The sequence below is a fragment of the Mastacembelus armatus genome, chromosome 5 (assembly GCF_900324485.2).
Source record: "Mastacembelus armatus chromosome 5, fMasArm1.2, whole genome shotgun sequence".
Lineage (NCBI taxonomy): Eukaryota > Metazoa > Chordata > Actinopteri > Synbranchiformes > Mastacembelidae > Mastacembelus > Mastacembelus armatus.
Genome location: NC_046637.1, coordinates 27,798,765 through 27,816,471, shown reverse-complemented (window position 1 = coordinate 27,816,471; position 17,707 = coordinate 27,798,765). Strand labels below are relative to the sequence as shown.

Below are 17,707 nucleotides of genomic sequence, written 5' to 3'. Positions count from 1 at the left end.
TAAGAATCTACAGGTTTCTGAACCGTACTGTGGGGATGATCACAGTTACTCTGCCTCATTTGGTGTTTTTGTGACGTGGTGAAGAAGAAGGTCAACACATAATCTTTCCAAAATCTCCCATAGGTGTCAGGCCTAGAGCAATAATTCAGATCATCTTCATATTGATCAACCAGTTGAATGATCCTTTGGCCTCGTGTAGAAGCAAATGCGTTTATATTTATATTTGCCACTTGATTTTCATTGAACTTAGATTTTGTTCTTTTCTGCACATTGGAAGCGTCGACAACATCGATACTTCAAGTAACAATATATTGATCAATACTTAGTTTTTCACAGAAATGTGACTAAGATCAATAGCAAACAAACAAAAATAAACTGGTCTCTGCTGCACAAATGATGTGAAAACACCGTTTGATTATTTCCTCAAACATAATTTAATACGTGTAATAAACCAATGGCAGCCTGACCAGGAGGAGGAAGATTTGCTTTTTCTCACTCACAGTAACATCATTATACCCACTGGAGAGTTGGATGTGAATGGAAACACTTGTGTTTATAGGTCATAATCCTCATTAGAGAGCGCAGGGTAAAGAACATGTATGTCCATCATTATATCAGCAGCCTGTTGGAGCCTGTTCTTCCTACACAGCTGGTTAAATAAATTGTGACACAAATGTCAAACCGCTCAATCAAATGCTGGTCAGATCGATGCAGCTCTTGCTGGGGTGGCAGAATTTGGGTGGAGTAACATTTCTACGTGGTAACATTATTGTTAAGAGTGTTTATGCCGCTTAAAGGCACAGACGTTTCTATTGGTCAAACCTTTTGAGTGTGCCAGAGGAAAACGTTAAAACAGCAGCGAATGAGAAACACGTCTGTGCCTTTCCCAAAGAAGAAGTCATTACAGCACGAAACCATGAAAGAGGTCAGCATTGAAGAGAGCGATTAATACGCTATGAAGCGCTTAGTGCCTCATCAATAACTTCTGAATAACAATGTGTCCCACTGCCACCAAAACTGTCTAAAACTGGGTAAGAGCTGTAACAATGGGAAGTTGGGTTAGAAAACTTAAAATGGTCCCATCCACTATGCTTCTGTTTTAAAAAATTTATAACAGACAGAAAGACACAACTATGGCGATATGCTGCACGTTATTTCCAATGTCTCAACGAGTTCAACCTACAAACGTATCTACAAACAGTCAGCAAGTGAGTGACCTTTGGCTGCAAACAATACGGTGGAGTGGCTCAACACCCAGAGTATGGTAGAGAATATTACATTAAAAAGCAATTATCTGAGTGCAGACGGACAATAAAATGTTCTGTACAATATTGAAGGCAAAAAAACAAACAAATGCTTTCATATTTAAATTCTAGTTAATCTTAGGGACTTAGAGCGAGAGATGCTCACTGGTGTTGATGTTTTCTCTGCTGCAGAATTTTCTCTGTGTGACAGATATTGTCAATCTGAAAAAAAAAACATTAATAACAAAATTAAATAGGTTCCATTAAAATCTCCACATCACCTCCTGCACTTTCTCAGAATCATAAGACTAAAGTCAGGTAACGTGACAGGAGCTTCCTCGGGACGTGACCTTGAAAGAGGGGTAAAAGGTCACGTGGCGAAAAGAGGCAGGATGATTCAGGAGAGTCAGTGTCAGAGTCCTACACTCACATGTCACTTCTAGTCTGAACAGCACTGTGGATTATTCAAACAAGGTTACAGGTTGAAATGAAATATAGAGTCAAACAAATCCTGATTCTTGTGTGATGCACACACACACACACACACACACACACACACACACACACACACACACACACACACACACACACACAGAGAAAATTAGGTTTAACCCTGTGGGGTTGTCTGTCGTCGTCTGTCCTGACAGAGGTTTAAACATTGGATCAGTTATTATTTCTGTCTGTTTTTAATGGGATTACAATATAACAAATAGTACAGGCTTCGAAAAGAGAATTAGAAAACACAGAAAATATGGCATGTTGATCATGGCATGAACAGCTTTAGATCCACCAACAAGATTACATTACAGATAACCAACAACTGAGAAATTCTCTAGCATGCCAGTGTTACATGGCCTCAACACTTATCGCTTCAGCATCTTCCCTATTCTTCTGCTTCCCCCACGGCCTCCTTCTTCTCAGCAGCCAGTTCGGCTGCTTCTCCCGCTCCGTCGTCACCCTCGGGCAGCTTCTCTAATTCACCGTCTTCCTTCTCCTCCCTCTCTTCTCCTTCCTCCTGCTCCTCCTGATCCATGTCGAGCTCTTCAAAAGACGAGCCGCTGCCCATAGACTCGTTCGAGCCTCTGTCGCTGTGGTCCCTGTGCTTAATGTCTTCGTTTGCGTCCATTACGTCCCTCAGGGGCAGGGAAGAGGCCAGGGAGGCGGCCGTGGAGGCAGCCAGGGATGTCTCTCTGCTGTCCCAGGGCACGCCGCCGCTCACTGAGCTCACGTCACTGTGGGAGTCTGCACCTGCAGCGACAAGAGGAAGAAGATGGAGCTGAAGGAGTGAAACTAATCTAACAAAGTTAAATGACCACAAAGAAAACTCAATTACAATGACGTGCAGGTGTTTGTAACCGACTTACTACGAGCTAATTATTGCACCTATAGTGCAGCGTTTCCTTTCTGCCCTGGTAAAAAAGTCACTAGTACAATTCAGACAAAACAACAGCAGACATAAAACTATCCAGTCATGAGCATTGCACCTGTGGGTGTTTAAGCTACATTACAGAAAACCTTGGACGGAGCAGTATTAATTCAGTGTGTAGTATTTAGAGCAAACAGAAATGAAATATAGTGTTCATAAATATGTTGTCATCAGTGTCTAATCAGGGTGGCACGGTGACTGAGTGGTTAGCCCTGCTGCCTCACATCAAGAAGGTTCCTGGTCTGAAACCCATCAGGGCCCTTTCTGTGTGGAGTCTGCATGTTCTCCCTGTGCTTGTGTGGGTTTTCTCCAGGTACTCTGGTTTCCTCCCACAGTCCAAAAACATGTATGTCAGGTTGATTGGTGACTCTAAATTGCCCATAGGAGTGAGTGTGAGTGTGTGAGGTTGTTTGTCTCTATGTGGCCCTGTGATGGACTGGGGACCTGTCCAGGGTGGACCCCTGCCTTTCACCCAGAGAGAGCTGGGATAGGCTCCAGCTGATCCCTGGGACCCTGGTTAGGACTAAGGGGGTCTAGATGATGGATGGATGGATGGTGTCAGCAGTAAATACCAATTGTTGCTTTTTCTTAATCTTAGAATGAGATTTTTAAATCCACATACTGTAGTGAGCAGGTGGTCTCCTTTTAATGGAGGCAGCCCTGTTTCTACAGCCCTGTTTGCTTATCCATCAAGTACGTTTAGATATTTCACAGGAAAGTGAAAACTCCGACCCCAAAAGTCAAGGGTTCACCAGAGTCACTAGGATTCGTCCTCTGGGGACTAAGAGTGTACAGCTGTTGAGATATTTTACAACATAACATGAAAAGACGAAAAGTGCCGTCCCCAGAGCTGCAGTGTCAGCACGGCCTAAAAGCATACGCAGTATTTTTCCCCCAGCAACAAAGGTCAGTACTTGAAGTAACAAAACATTATGTATATCAAAGCTCATCAGATGTGATGCAAGAGTGTGCAGATATGTGTGTATCCGTTTTCATACTGCGCCATCCTTTGATCAAAGCCGAGAAACGTAATGCTGTAAGTCTTATGAAACCAGGATGAGTCTACGAGTCTCTGGTCAATTTAAAATTCAGCAGATCTGTCTCAGAGAAATTTAAATGAATACTTTAGTCTAATGACACCAACCCCACTTCTTCAGCCTGAACCTGCTTATCGAAGTTCATCAGAAGTCAACGCTTCAGCTGAGGTCAGACAAACCAGATTATTGCTGCTGAGGAAAGAAAAGATCACAGACCAGTGAGAAACATGTTATTAAGATTATTTAATTATTCCATATTGTGATTCTGCACAGCCAACTATAGATTGCCAGCCTCAGCACATAATACACATCCAAAATCCTCATAAATTAGCTTAACTAATGACGATTTCCTTACCCACATGATGAGCTTGCTAATGCTTTGTGACTAAACCCGATTCTCATTGGCCTTTCTCATTCTAATTGGACTGAGAAACCATTCGTTATCCTTGAAGACTGTTATTCTTAGATGTCTGCGTGTTAGTGATCCGATGTAATGGGCACAGTCGTGGTCAGAAACGCAGTAGCTGCAGAAAAAGTCGACAGGAACTCTAATTTCTGAAATGCATCCAGCACTGAAGGGTTCGTAAAAAGAAAAGCTGTGTGTGTGTGTGTGTGTGTGTGTGTGTGTGTGTGTGTGTGTCAAGTGGGGGAAAGATAAACTAAGTAAAATAAAGCAAGAGAAACAAATTAGATTTGTGAGGCCTTTGTTGCTTGGACTGCCTAAAATTACAAATGGAAACAGGCATCAGGACTTATAAATGTAAAACGCACATCACACCTCCCACTCGCACAACAAATAAATATTAGTCAGGAAGCTTCCGCAGAGGAGCTTCCGGAGAATTCAGAGGTGGAAGAAAAGAATACATGAGCAAAATTCTGTAAAAATAAAATAGATATAAAAATAAATGTATAAATAATCTAATGTTTTTAAAAAGCTGTGATCAGGGTAAGTGAACTCATCTGCCAAAATGTGTCACGCAATAAACAAACTTAAAGTCTTTCCCTCCATAAATCTGGTTTGCCCAGTTTGTGTCAATGTTTTCTACAGTTTCGTCTCCTGCTCAAACACTTTTCATATTTCACTTTGTTTAAAATAAACGGCCTCATCACAACATCTCTTCCACATATAAAGTCTGACTCGACTCAACTCGACTACCCCACAGGACACAAAGACGCTACTGTCTGAGCCACTTTCACACTCCAAATAAATCTCATCCACACATTAAAGCGTTTGCACTAAATATGTCACCAGGGACACAAAATACAATAAACAGGGAGTCTCTGAGCTCGACACTGAGGTCAGTCTTTCCTTTTCATTCTTTGAAATCTCAGCAATCTAATTATCACATTCAGCAGATCCGATCCTGTCTGCAGCGAAGAGCATCATATATGGAAAGTCCATTAAAGTTATTTATAATATCTGTTCATGGGCCTGTTGATTAGCTAGTCTCCAAATAAAGCCGCCGGGAATGGTCGCCAGCGGAGTGGGGTCAGCGTGAATGTGCAAACAGACTGAGTGCAGAAAGTATTCAGATCCGTTGGCTTTGGTCACACTTTACCGTGATGACCGATTTCAGGCCATTCATTCAGTAATTTGAGCTTCACGTGCAAATTAGACGTGCAAATAACTCCAGAAACGTGTTTTCACTTGGTCAGTATAAGTCACTGCATGTAGATCAATAGTTTTAAAAATAAACCCACAGGACAAGAACCAAATAAGTGCCGGGCTGCGAGTACTTCCTCAGGGCACTGTAGATGCAGATTGCGTAGTGATTTATATTCGGTTTGCGCGGTGCCGTAAAAGGACTTTCCCATGGAGACTCATTTTACAATGCAAGGAATTTTACAAGAAATAATGGGTCTATTTAGGGTAATTGGGCGGACAGCTCCCAAAGAAAGAGCCTCACACAGTGGAAACAACTTTCCCCCCCTCTACCACTACAAACAAGTCCTGAAATTGGTACCCTGGTTGAAACCAGCTGTGTGTCTGCAGGCCTTTTAGATAACATTTGCTTAAATTAGTTGCTAAATTGGGCCCATTGGGATTGTTAGCAGAAAATCAAGGTCTTGTTCTTCATACTGTTTGAAACAAGAGAGGATTTTTTTTTTTGGGGAGGTAATTAGACACAGACGGGGCTGAGGCTAGTTGAGGGGTTGGAGAATCTTTGTGGATGGTGAGAAAAGTGTGACAGGAAATGCGAGAGCAGGAGTTAGTAGTTAGTACAGTAGATTGAGCCTGTTGCCTGGAAGGACGTAGCATTTAAGGATACTCATCCTAAGAACACACACGAGTGTGGCTGTTTGGAGGAAACACACAGATGTGTTGTAATATACATGGTGGAGCTAAGTATGTTGACACACGAGCTTTACAATGTCAGCAAAATGCAAAACCCTTTATGACTTAATGATGTGAAATTTTACAATCATCAAATAAGACTCTGTGCAATCAATGAGTTAAAATCTGTCCAACAAGCCTGCTGTGCTTTGTAAGGTCCTACTGTACCTTTGCTGGGTCCAGTAAGTCCCCTGTGGCCTTCTGTGATGAAGTGAATATTTATTGTTAGTATAAATGGTTTAAAATGAAGCCCGCTGGCCTGTTTCACTATGAGGCTGTTTCGTGTCCTCAAAAGATTAACAAGCGTCCAGCAGCACAAACGGTGGCTGCTGTGATTACTGGATTACGATAAAAGTGTTTTCATTTTGTTTGAGTGTTTACTCTCTCTCTCTCTCTCTCTCTCTCTCTCTCTCTCTCTCTCTGTGTTGTGACGGTGGGAGCAGGACAAATGTTCGATCACAGTTGGAGCCTATGTTCAAGTCTGTAATGTGGAGAGTGGATAAAGGATGAAACACTGTAGGCAGCGTCCGGTCGGACAAAGCTTAGCTCCACCGATTGATCGGTCTGTCATTAAGAAAGTTTGGCTGCGTCTGAAAACAGAAACACACTTTGATTCCAAGAGTTTCTTCCTGACAGTTGTTCCTGAGCCCTAAAATACCCCAACAATACTTCAACATCACAGAAACAGAAACACTGCACACAGGGAGACATTATTCACACCTGCCTTCTTCAGGTTGTGTAACATGCAGTAGCTGCGCTGACTCTGCAAACGTTGGAACATTTTGGAACTTTGCACAGACACAACCTGGGATGGTTTAGTTTTATAACATTTTTCACAAAAGCTGTTTATATTAGCGAGAACGTTTCACGTCACAATACAACGGCCATTAAAAGTGAAACTCCATTTATCTTTCTATCAGCACTAAACCCACAAAAGCTTCTCATCAGCTCCCCTGTGAACAGTAACGAGATCCTGGGTGTTCAGCGTCACAGCAGAAGCATAAAGTTAGTAATTATATTTTGTTAAACAGCTCCTCGAGCACAGGTGAAGCACACACGGACACGTCTTTCTGCTAATTGACGTCACCCTGGAAGAAGCCATCCAAGCTCGCTGTTTCCCTGCTGACAGTTTTTATGCTAAACTGAGCTTGTGACCTTTTAACTGCTGTGTATTTACACATAACGAATTAGGAATTAAAGTTTAAACCATTTTACATGGTATAGAGAATGAAACTCAGCAGAAGATGTTTCAGTTTATAAAGGGACAAATTTATCATTTTTAATTATCAATATTAATTACTAATAATATTTATTTATAAGGGGAAAATGATGTGTGTATTAGTAAAGAAAAAAAAATCAATAAAAGATTTGGAGACGTGTGTGTGTGTGTGTGTAAGAGACTATTATGAAATGATGCTCTCACGTGATTATAAAACACACATGATCAACTTAATTTTATCTGAATTGTTTTATAGAAATGTGTTTTTAGCAGTTCAGTTCTTTCATATTAACTTTCTCATTTGTTAGAAAAACAAGCACTAATCAAAACTTTGTCTCGGTCCGGTGATGCTGACAAACTCATTTCAAACTGTGAGCAGCTGAGGCTCCGCAGTGCTGCTGTGTGTGTGTGTGTGTGTGTGTGTGTGTGTGTGTGTGTGTGTCTCCGTTAGCACCGCCGTGCAGCCGCGCTCTAAACATGCCAAAACCCATGAATATGTACAGACCATTTAAGACCCTCCACACTTTGAGCCTTGTTTAAAAGAGATGTCACATGATCCAAGCTGAAGGCACACGGCGCCTGATGTAAATCAACCCACCACCACCCACTCTGCCCCATCAACCCAAGACTATTTACTTTCTCTAGTGATTTGTACAACTACAAAGTCAATACTGCCATGCGCCCAACCTACAGGTCCAGCAGGTTTTAGAGAGTGATAGCAGAACACAAGACATTGCGCTTGAAGATACATACTTGCAGTGACAGAACAATTACAGAGCCTCATCTATCACAGGTCCTTGGTGATCAAGGGCAGGAGAGATGTCAGTGCAGTGTCAGACAAAATAAGAGTCGCAGTATATTTTCCTCCTCCTTTGCTCCTGATAGACACAAGCTGTACTTTCAACAAAGCGGAAAACCGTATCAACAAGCTTCATTAGGTTGCAATTAGGTGAACAAACTCAAATACCGAGCTGCCTCGTGATTAAAATAAGTTCTTTTTGCTTTTTTCTTTTTGTTTCAGTGAAACCAATTGACAGTATTGGATGTTAGTTATTGCCTAACGTTTGGTTCGGACTGACAAATTATTACCTGTAATATCGGTTCCCCTGTCCTCGTCAGAGTCCTCCTCTTTCACCTCTGCTTTGACCTCCTCCTTCATCTCTGGGACAAAGAAGTCCGTCTGGTGAGACAGTGGGACCATGTAGTTGATGACATCTCCGCTGTAGATCTCAATGGTTGGAAATGCACACAGTTTTCTCTCCTACGAAATAAAAGAGAAGACATTTAGATTGTCACAGTTGTTTAATCCACATTAGTGCACAAAAGATCCCAAAGGAAATGAAGCCCGAACATCAGCGTACATGTACAAACACTTCTAATCAGGACGGATCAAACGTCTTGTCTGTACGGTGCCAAAAGGTCTAAACTGACTCAGGCCACGTAAGAATATCTGACATGGGTCATCTAGAGTCCACCTTCCTGTGTAGTGTCTGTAGTGTCTGTAATTTCTATTGTAGCTGTTTTCCTGCATTTGCATACAAACTCTTATTTGTTATGATTATTAATTGTATGGTATTATAAGTGTAGTGTAGTATAAATACTGTACACTCCTGACAGCTCGTACACAAAATGAAAGATATGACCAGAGTAAACGGTGTGGGAGGGTCAATGGACCGTTTGCTGAAACAATACCTGGCCAATTGCTAGTAAACCTTGAAATGAAAATATGAAGAGCATACGTAAATACACGTCTTTGGATGGGCACAGATGATCAGCCATCACAGCACAGCTGGAGGAAAACAGGCTACCCATGCTGATATTATTAATATCCCATTAAAATGAGTTAGTGTATCTGCTCTGTTGTGTTAAAAGCCATGTGGATAAATATAAATACGCCTGAATGACCGATCAGCCAGCATCTTTCAGCTGTTTGCTGTTTCTGAAGTGACAAATGTAATAACAGCTAATCCACAACTGGAAAGATACTGTGACTGATGTTCATCATTAGAAAGTGCAAATACATTTTATCCCTGCTAAGTTGTAACTCAATAAACTTTCCCACATTCTGGACCTCTTGTGTGATTTCTGCCAAAGTCCCTTTGTTCGAATTTTCATGCTCACGTCGGTCTACCCCTCTCACGGTGTCTCCGAGTGAATGTACAAACCTGCTACGTTGCCATGGTTGTGTGACAAAAGGGGCTAATCACACAGGGCAAGAAACATTTTGGACGATCCAACAGCTGTCACCTGACTCATTTTCCTGTAGGTCAGGGTGATCTGAGCTGATTGATTGGTTTTAATCTAATTAAGACTGTAGGAGTCGGTACGAATCCCATGGCTGCTACACACGGGGGCTCTAACCCTGGGGCCGCCCATGCAAATGAATACCCATCTCCTTAAACCTGCACGAGCACAGTTCACTGCACTGTAGCATACACACACACACACACACACACACACACACACACACACACACACACACACACCTACGAAGGGATGTTTTAGTGTTCATTAGACTCGATAAACTCTTTGCTGAATATATAGTTTTGGTCTTGACATCTGCCAGTCAAGTTTAACGGGCTTGTACTGTACTGCCTGCTGATCATTTACTGCATTAGTATGTGGATTTATATGTCAGTGTAGGTAGTTTTTCATAAGGAAACTATAACTTATACATACATTTAAATAAACATATGTGATGTAGGTTTTAATACTCACCTGAGATTTTATTTATCTTCAAAGAAAAACTCAGTTATCTCAGATAATATTTAATAACATGTGAGTGTGATCTGGTCACAGTGCTGCCAGGACAGAGACTATTGCACTGCGATATTATGTGCAATTTAAAAATGAATCTCACTCTTGCCTTCCAACCAGCCTCAAACGCAAACAAATAAATAAGGGCATTTATTGAACTGTGCTCCTCACGGCACCTCAACGTTTAATCTGCAACAATAATGTTCATTTTCATTTTGTTATCCAGGTTGTTGCTCTGTGACTCGTCATGTGACTCTTCAGTTCCCACTTTATTGGGAACTGCCTTCAAAAGGATGGTAATGCATAAGTTTCCTATGAGTTTGTGAACGCTGTCATTCATGCACACATATACGCATATAAATCATAGAACCAAATAAACCAAAGAACAACTGTAATTAAGAACTTTACCTTCCTTCTGTATCAGTAAGTTATAAATCAGTAAGAAGAACATGGATATTGCAGTGGGAACATTTAACTCATGTATTTCTTTAATGAATTATTTTGTCTAAATTTGAAGCCGTCCATTATAAAGTAGATGCCACAGCAGCAGAGAGATGGTGCATACAGGACTGTAGTTAGGGCAATAGTTGGCCTTCAAAGGTCTTATTGATTTATTTTTCACATTTAGACAACCACAAAGAGCAAAGTGTGAAGAATGGATTAAAACTGTGTGTTGCTGCAAACATCAGCGTGGCTCAATCATTTTCATATGTTGCTCCAAGCTTCATAAAATAAGTTCTAAAGTTATTTACAGGCCACGTCAGCGTGAAATGTGTCTTATCCAACTAGTCATCATGGCCTCATCTGTCAACATCTCACATCTATTAACCAATGATAGCCTGATCAAAGCAAGTCTCAGGTTTGGAAGGTGCGTTTCACCATCATAAATCAATGTTTTCCTGAATAAAGAAATAGCAGATGGATTAACTGTCCTGTTGCAATCAAAACTCGCTCCTGGCTTCAAAATCTTCTATTTCTTCCCAGTTCCTCTCTCTCTGCTATTTGCATCCATGTCTGTGTCCTGATTGGGTGCCATGTATTTCCCTATAGCCTGACTCACGGAGTCAACACACGCAGCCACTTACCCCGTGTCTGTGTCTGTGTCTGTGTCTGTGTCTGGGCACTGCTGGGATGGAAATGTGCTCTACTTCAGGACACAGAGGCAGATGAGACTGAACTGTCTAAAAACAGGTCAGTGGTTCCTCCTTGCTGCCTCAACATTTTTGATTATCACAGTTACACTTATTCTCTCTCAATATTGATCTAGTGTTGTGGGCAAAGAACTACAGCAGCAGGTGAACAACAAGTTGGTATTCACACCATTAACCCACTATATTCCCCAGACTGCTCCGAACGCTGATAATGGCTCTACAAAATGGATCACTCTCAGTCCTGGCCATTGTCTCTCTGTTATTCAATCTTGCTCTTAATAATTAATGACCATGCAGTACTGAACCGTCTTCCCTACTAAGCATGTTGTATTTAAAGTGGTGGAGAGTAAGTGACTGATGGAGAATAAGTGATCCTGTTACAACACAAATCAACCTTCCCTTTATTTCCCCGCAGCCTTTATTTTGAAGGGATATTGATATTGCTACGATTGCGACTGATTGAACGAGCCGGTGAAACGTACAGTGGGTTTGTAACAGACATCCTTGGCATTTTTTGATTATGATGTGATATCTGACCTTATGCTCAAAGGTTTTTAATTCAAATACTTTGAATTTTGACTGATTTTATAAATATAATATAAGGTGTGGACCTGGTCAGTATAATAAGTTCAATTTTCCATATGAAAAACGAAATTTGGAAAATTTAATTCAAGGTTTTTACATTTTAATCTGTTTTATTTCCACCCAAAATCCAAACTGCTCAACAACTGTTGCGGTATTGACAAAAGATCAATATGGGAACGAAGGATGGGTCATCTATAAAACCACCTGTACCTACTGTACATTGTTTAACTGTCACAAGTGAAATGACTTTGACAGCCAGAAAACAGGGTGAGCAAAACATCTGGATTTGAAAACACCAGCCCAGGATAAATACTGTGTGGAGGGAAAGAGACTCTCGACCAAGACACTGATTCTCTTTCAGGCCCAAGGTGCTATTCTCTGTGACCAACCTTTAGCCTCCTTTGGAAGAAAAAGCAGGAATTTTCCACTACATCAATAAAAGAATCATGATTTTTACTGCTCACTGCGGAGCCTCCCTGGAAAAGGCACAATACTGCGTGTGTACCAATAAAAATGAGCTCCATTATCTTCATAATCTTCATAGTCAAACAGTAAAAACCTAAATTGCTTTTTACAAATCTAACCAAACAAAAGCAGACTACAGAAGAAAAGATGAGAAGTAAAACTAAGCTGCACAGATTGTGATGAATTGTTACGTATAGATAGTGTTTCCAAGACTTAACAGAATTTTTCTATTCACAACAGCGAACGATTTAACAAAGAGATTAGGATTGCTAAAGGCAAGAGTTGGATCCATTAGAGGGTAATGCAACAAGGTGCTGAGGAAAAGCAGGTTCAGAATTAGGAGGAAGTCTGGGAAAAGGCATACACTGTGTGTGTGTGTGTGTGTGTGTGTGTGTGTGTGTGTGCGGGGTGGACTGATGCAGAAACAGACATTGGGGAGAGGTTTCATGGGGCTTTGTAGCATCTTTGACCTCTCTGGCAGCTGCTCTGCAAGTGCACAGTATCTCTCCCTCCAGTAGAAATACAGCACTAATAAGAGGAAAGCAAACACAGATAACAACACCCCAGGAGCTTGTTTTACTGCATCACTTAACTAACTCCAAAACATCAGCATAGCCAGGGAGTAACTGGGCCATAAGTCTAACAGAAGAGCTCAGTGCTGATGCACTGATATATAGATATACTGTATATATATATATATGTGTGTATAGTATTACAGCCTTTCTTATACAAGAGTACACAAAAGGTCTCATGAGTAACAAACAGACTGGCACAGACAAACTTCTACTTCCAGATATGTCATGAAAGACATGACATTTTTCAAAGAAATGTGCATCAGGTTTGTTCTTCTTTTCATGTCTCACCTCTCGGCTCAGTGTTTGTGTTCATCTCAGCAGCTGTTCTGGCTCTTGCCAAGAATAAAAGAAAACAGGAGACACTGGAGGACACGGCTGTTAAATCATGTTAACCAGAAATCAATCACAGAAAGAAAAAATATTAGTTTTTCCAATTACAACCTCACACCTTTCATTTGTTTGAGCTGGAAAGGCACCGTCCTGCAATCACTTTCAGTATTTCCACAACACATCAAACTCAGCTGGATGCAGCAGGTCTCGTGGAGTTATCTTATAGGAGACGGCAAACGATGGCAGCCCAGAATAAGAGAGGGGAGAATAAGAAGGGACTCCATTTTAATTAAAACACGATTGTTTCCCTAATTTCCCTGATAAAGCTGTTGCAAAGTCAGAAAACCCTGCGTCTACTCTCCATCTACGTCAGCACCAATGGTCACAGATTAATCAGGAACAGGAGCGATGGGTAATGGCAGATTGCAGTGCAGTAGGAAAACACACCCTCACACCCTCATACCACATCATGTCTTTGTTTCTTTATTGCCATGGGCGGGTAGGGACGACATTGTTGGCCTGCTGCTTCGTTCCAGACTGAAATAACTCAACACCTATTGCAGAAAGAAATGTTGCGATGAAATTTGAGCACAGATGTCCAAGGTCCACACAGCAAGAAGCATAATGACTCTGGTGGGCACCATCCTTGAGTCAGAGCTTCATTTTTCCAATAATTTGGTGTGTGACAAAATTCAGCACTTTCCCAACAGCCTCTGCTTTTTTATTTATTGCTAATTAGCAGATTTTAGCATGCAGTTAACATTATGAAGGTGACCCTGGTGAACAGTGCTTGCTAAATATCAGAACGTTAACACTGATTCTGTGCATGTGGCTGTTGTGAGTCGTTAGCATTTAGCTCAAAGCACAGTACAAATTCACTGAGGCGCTGGTTTTAGACTCTCAGAGTGCATCATGGTACGTGACAGATGTTACACTCATTTATCAAACATGAAGACAGATATTCACGCAACCACTTTCACCCCAAGAACAGCCGTGAGGTTAGTCATGATCACAGACATGTGGCCGCAGGTTTGACTGAAGGCAAATACAAAAATAACTCAAAATAAATCTAAGAAACTCAAAATGTAAATTCTAACACTTCACGCTGGAATGAATTGAGCCGTACAGGTCAATAACACCAGATTTCACCTTTAAACCTCCGCGGCTCTTTGCAGGTACTGACTCTAAGATGGAAAAGACTCTTGGCAGCAGGAGGAATTAGTGACAGCCCACTTCCCCCTGCAGGGGAGAGATGAGAGATATGGATGAGGAGACGGCGGTGAACAATGAATGGTAGACACAACGTTCATTCAGTCCTGTATTCGCGGCGATGGCGTGGACCCCACGGCAAGCTGGAGAAAGACCCTCGGATGAGTCCCTTCATCATAATGGGTTATGTACAGAACACACATACGGACACACTCGCATACGTATCTATTTATAGGTGCATGATATCTCACCCCGATCCCCAGGCACACGAAAAAGAAAATTAATACAAAAGCTGGGCAACTCATGGTGACAATTGGTGACAGTCCCCCGAGTCCTCTTCCTCCCCGGGTCTATTTACTCTCACTGCACTATTACAGCCACATAGTCCACCCTCCTCACACCCACCACAACCTCCACTTCCCCTTCCAATCTGTGGAAAGAGAGAAAAAACTCTACTTCACACCTCCACAGAGGTGTCCAATTCAGACTGTCCCTCATGGTCACACACTTCTCCGGAACAGAGTATTTTCACTCTGCCTGCAACAGCGCTATTTTCTGCATCCGTCCCAGCAAGCCCAGGCCTCCTCCATCCCCTTTTTGCCACCATGCCCTGGTGGAAGGGTGCACCGAAGGCTGTGGGTGGAGCTAACAGATACTATAGCTGCCGACTAAAAACGGCACAGCTACAGGTGCTGATGGAAGAGCAGAAGGCAGAGCCATGGGTTTCTTGCACCTCTCATCCATGTACCTGTGCAATCAATAAATAGAAACACTTGATGAGCTACAAGTATAGCAGTGAGTCTGTCTCAACAGTTGATCTGGTGAGAGGCAATACGAGTAACTAGAATCCCAACTCTGGATTATAAACTACACCCCATTTCTTTTTCTGTGTTCACGATCTGGGAACTTTTGGAGTGCAAGGAGATAAAATAGGACAGCAGACCAATAAACAGTGAAAGTATGTGTTAATGATCTGTTCCACTGAACTATACGTCTCTATGGCATATTAAGTAAGCACAAACCTCTTCACAGCAGCCGTGAGACGTCTCTTTAAAAACCAGTTCAAGAGAGAGGCCATTTAAAAAAAAAACATTGGAGTCAATTAGTCCCAGCCGCTAAAGCTTTAAAATACAGCGAACCTTTGGATGGAAAGAAGGATGTGAAAATACATGAATATGAATAGTGATTAATTTTAAACAGACAGATAGATTCCCTCCTCTAACCTAGATCTTAATCTGAGAGTCTAATGTTACAGACATCTCAATTCTAATGAGACACAATTAGGAGGAGCGGATTTGGACAGTGGCTGTGTGGAGGAGAGAGACTGGACTATCTATTCTTCTGTCTTCAGGCCTCTCATGTTCAAAGCACCTTAAATATATGCCCCATAATAAGCCTCTATACTCTGTTCCAGTTTCTTTGCACAAGCAAACCTGGAGGCAATTAGTGGGACAGAGAAATTATCAGTGAGTCAGTGCTGGCCTGTCAGGTGAAGAGGACTTAATTCTACGGAAGTGGTATTTTGTTAAGTTTCAACGGTATAATTAAGCTCCATCCCTGTAAAGATGTGCAGCCAGTCATTTTTTTTTGTTTGTATCTTGTCCAGATTTTATTAAAAGTTATGAAAGGCAGCAGAAAAAAAAAGATGTCCTGTCCAAAGATTGGAAAATGTGTGATTAATGTAGCAGTAATGAGCTCCATCCAGTGTTTATCTGGATTTGGCCAAAGAAGAGATTGATGAGGCAAAAAAAAAAAACAAACAAACAAACTATGAGGTAAAGAAAAAACCTCAAAATTTATAATGAAATTAAATGTAACTAAGATAAACAACTAAAAAAGAAAGTAGCTTTTTAAATCTTGATTTTCTCTTAAAATCTTTAAATTTAACAAAGAAAACCCATCCATCCATCATCTAGACCCCCTTAGTCCTAACCAGGGTCCCAGGGACCTGCTGGAGCCTAACCCAGCTCTCTCTGGGTGAAAGGCAGGGGTCCACCCTGGACAGGTCCCCAGTCCATCACAGGGCCACATAGAGACCAACAACCTCACACACTCACACTCACTCCTATGGGCAATTTAGAGTCACCAATCAACCTGACATACATGTTTTTGGACTGTGGGAGGAAACCAGAGTACCTGGAGAAAACCCACACAAGCACAGGGAGAACATGCAGACTCCACACAGAAAGGCCCCTGATGGGTTTCAAACCAGGAACCTTCTTGATGTGAGGCAAAACTGCTAACCACTCGGCCACCATGCTGTCCCACAAGAAAACCCATCGTTACTATATGTTCAATATAATATCTGCTTGTTTTACTGTTTAACTGCCATGTTTCTTTTAGCAACACTGCATCAAATAGATGTTTTAGATGTTATAATGTTTAACAGGTTATAGATGTTTCCTGCAACATTTTATACTCACACAAAATTCTACATGATGTATCCATATATATATATATATATATATATAGCTCTGTGGGTTTCAACAAGACAGCATGCTCTTCTAAAAAGCACTGACACACAGACTAGTAATTAGAACTTAATGTCACAAATCTCAGCTCTTCTTCTGAGATAGTAAAATCCCAGTTTTTCTGGTTTTCTGATTCCTCGCCTTGACTCCCTCACTGGTCATGTGGATGATTGAAAAGCTCCAGAGCAGAACACTAAGACCTCAAAATCCTCATCCTGTCTTGGAGCTCAATATAGCATCTCCTTCACTAGAGAGTCTAAATTAAGGGCCAGTATGGTGAAGGAAAGCTGAAGCATTTCACAAGCCCTGCCAGGTCGTGTTGATTATCAGATGGATCCACGCAGCCTTTAAGATCCTACAAAGAGTCGAAGGAGAAGAGCATCACAATGGCTCTGATTCACAGTTAGTGCATGAATGTTCCTCTCTTCAGGGAAAACGGGAGGAAAATGTTCTGACTTGTACCAAGGACATAACTGGACCTGCACACGAGCCCAACAAAATTTTTAAAAATATTTAAACTACCCTGAATCATATCAAACAGCTGGACAGCGAACATTTAATCTTTATTCATGGATTTGTCTGCTGGGGTTAAACCGTGGTGGGGATAGAGCCCAGTTTAGTTTAGTGATACAATTTCTTACTGAGTTAGTGATCAGCCAGTTACAGCATGCTAGTTATTGTTAGCATGCTAGTTATTGTTAGCATGCTAGTTATTGTTAGCATACTAGTTAACCCCTAAAATACAACTGAGGCTCAGGAGGTCGAGCAGGTCGACCATGAACCAGACGGTTGGTGGTTCGATCCTTGGCTTCACTGGTCAAAGTTTCCTCTGAGCTTTGAGAAAAGTGCTGTACGAGTACCAGACTGTTTACCAACTAGTCGACACACCAACAGAGCAGAGTT

At 41.5% G+C, this 17,707-nt stretch overlaps 1 protein-coding gene across 1 annotated transcript in view; it reads right to left on the bottom strand.

The window, feature by feature from the left end:
- Positions 1 to 1,914: 1,914 nt before the first annotated feature.
- Positions 1,915 to 17,707, bottom strand: part of tex264a (testis expressed 264, ER-phagy receptor a) — a 47,859-nt gene continuing 32,066 nt past the window's right edge. The window contains exons 3-4 of the mRNA XM_026308120.1: positions 8,351 to 8,522; positions 1,915 to 2,492 (exon numbers count right to left, since the gene is read on the bottom strand). Of these exons, the coding sequence (XP_026163905.1) occupies positions 2,128 to 2,492; positions 8,351 to 8,522 (537 nt within the window). The 3' untranslated portion in view covers positions 1,915 to 2,127. The remainder of the gene's footprint in view (positions 2,493 to 8,350; positions 8,523 to 17,707) is intronic.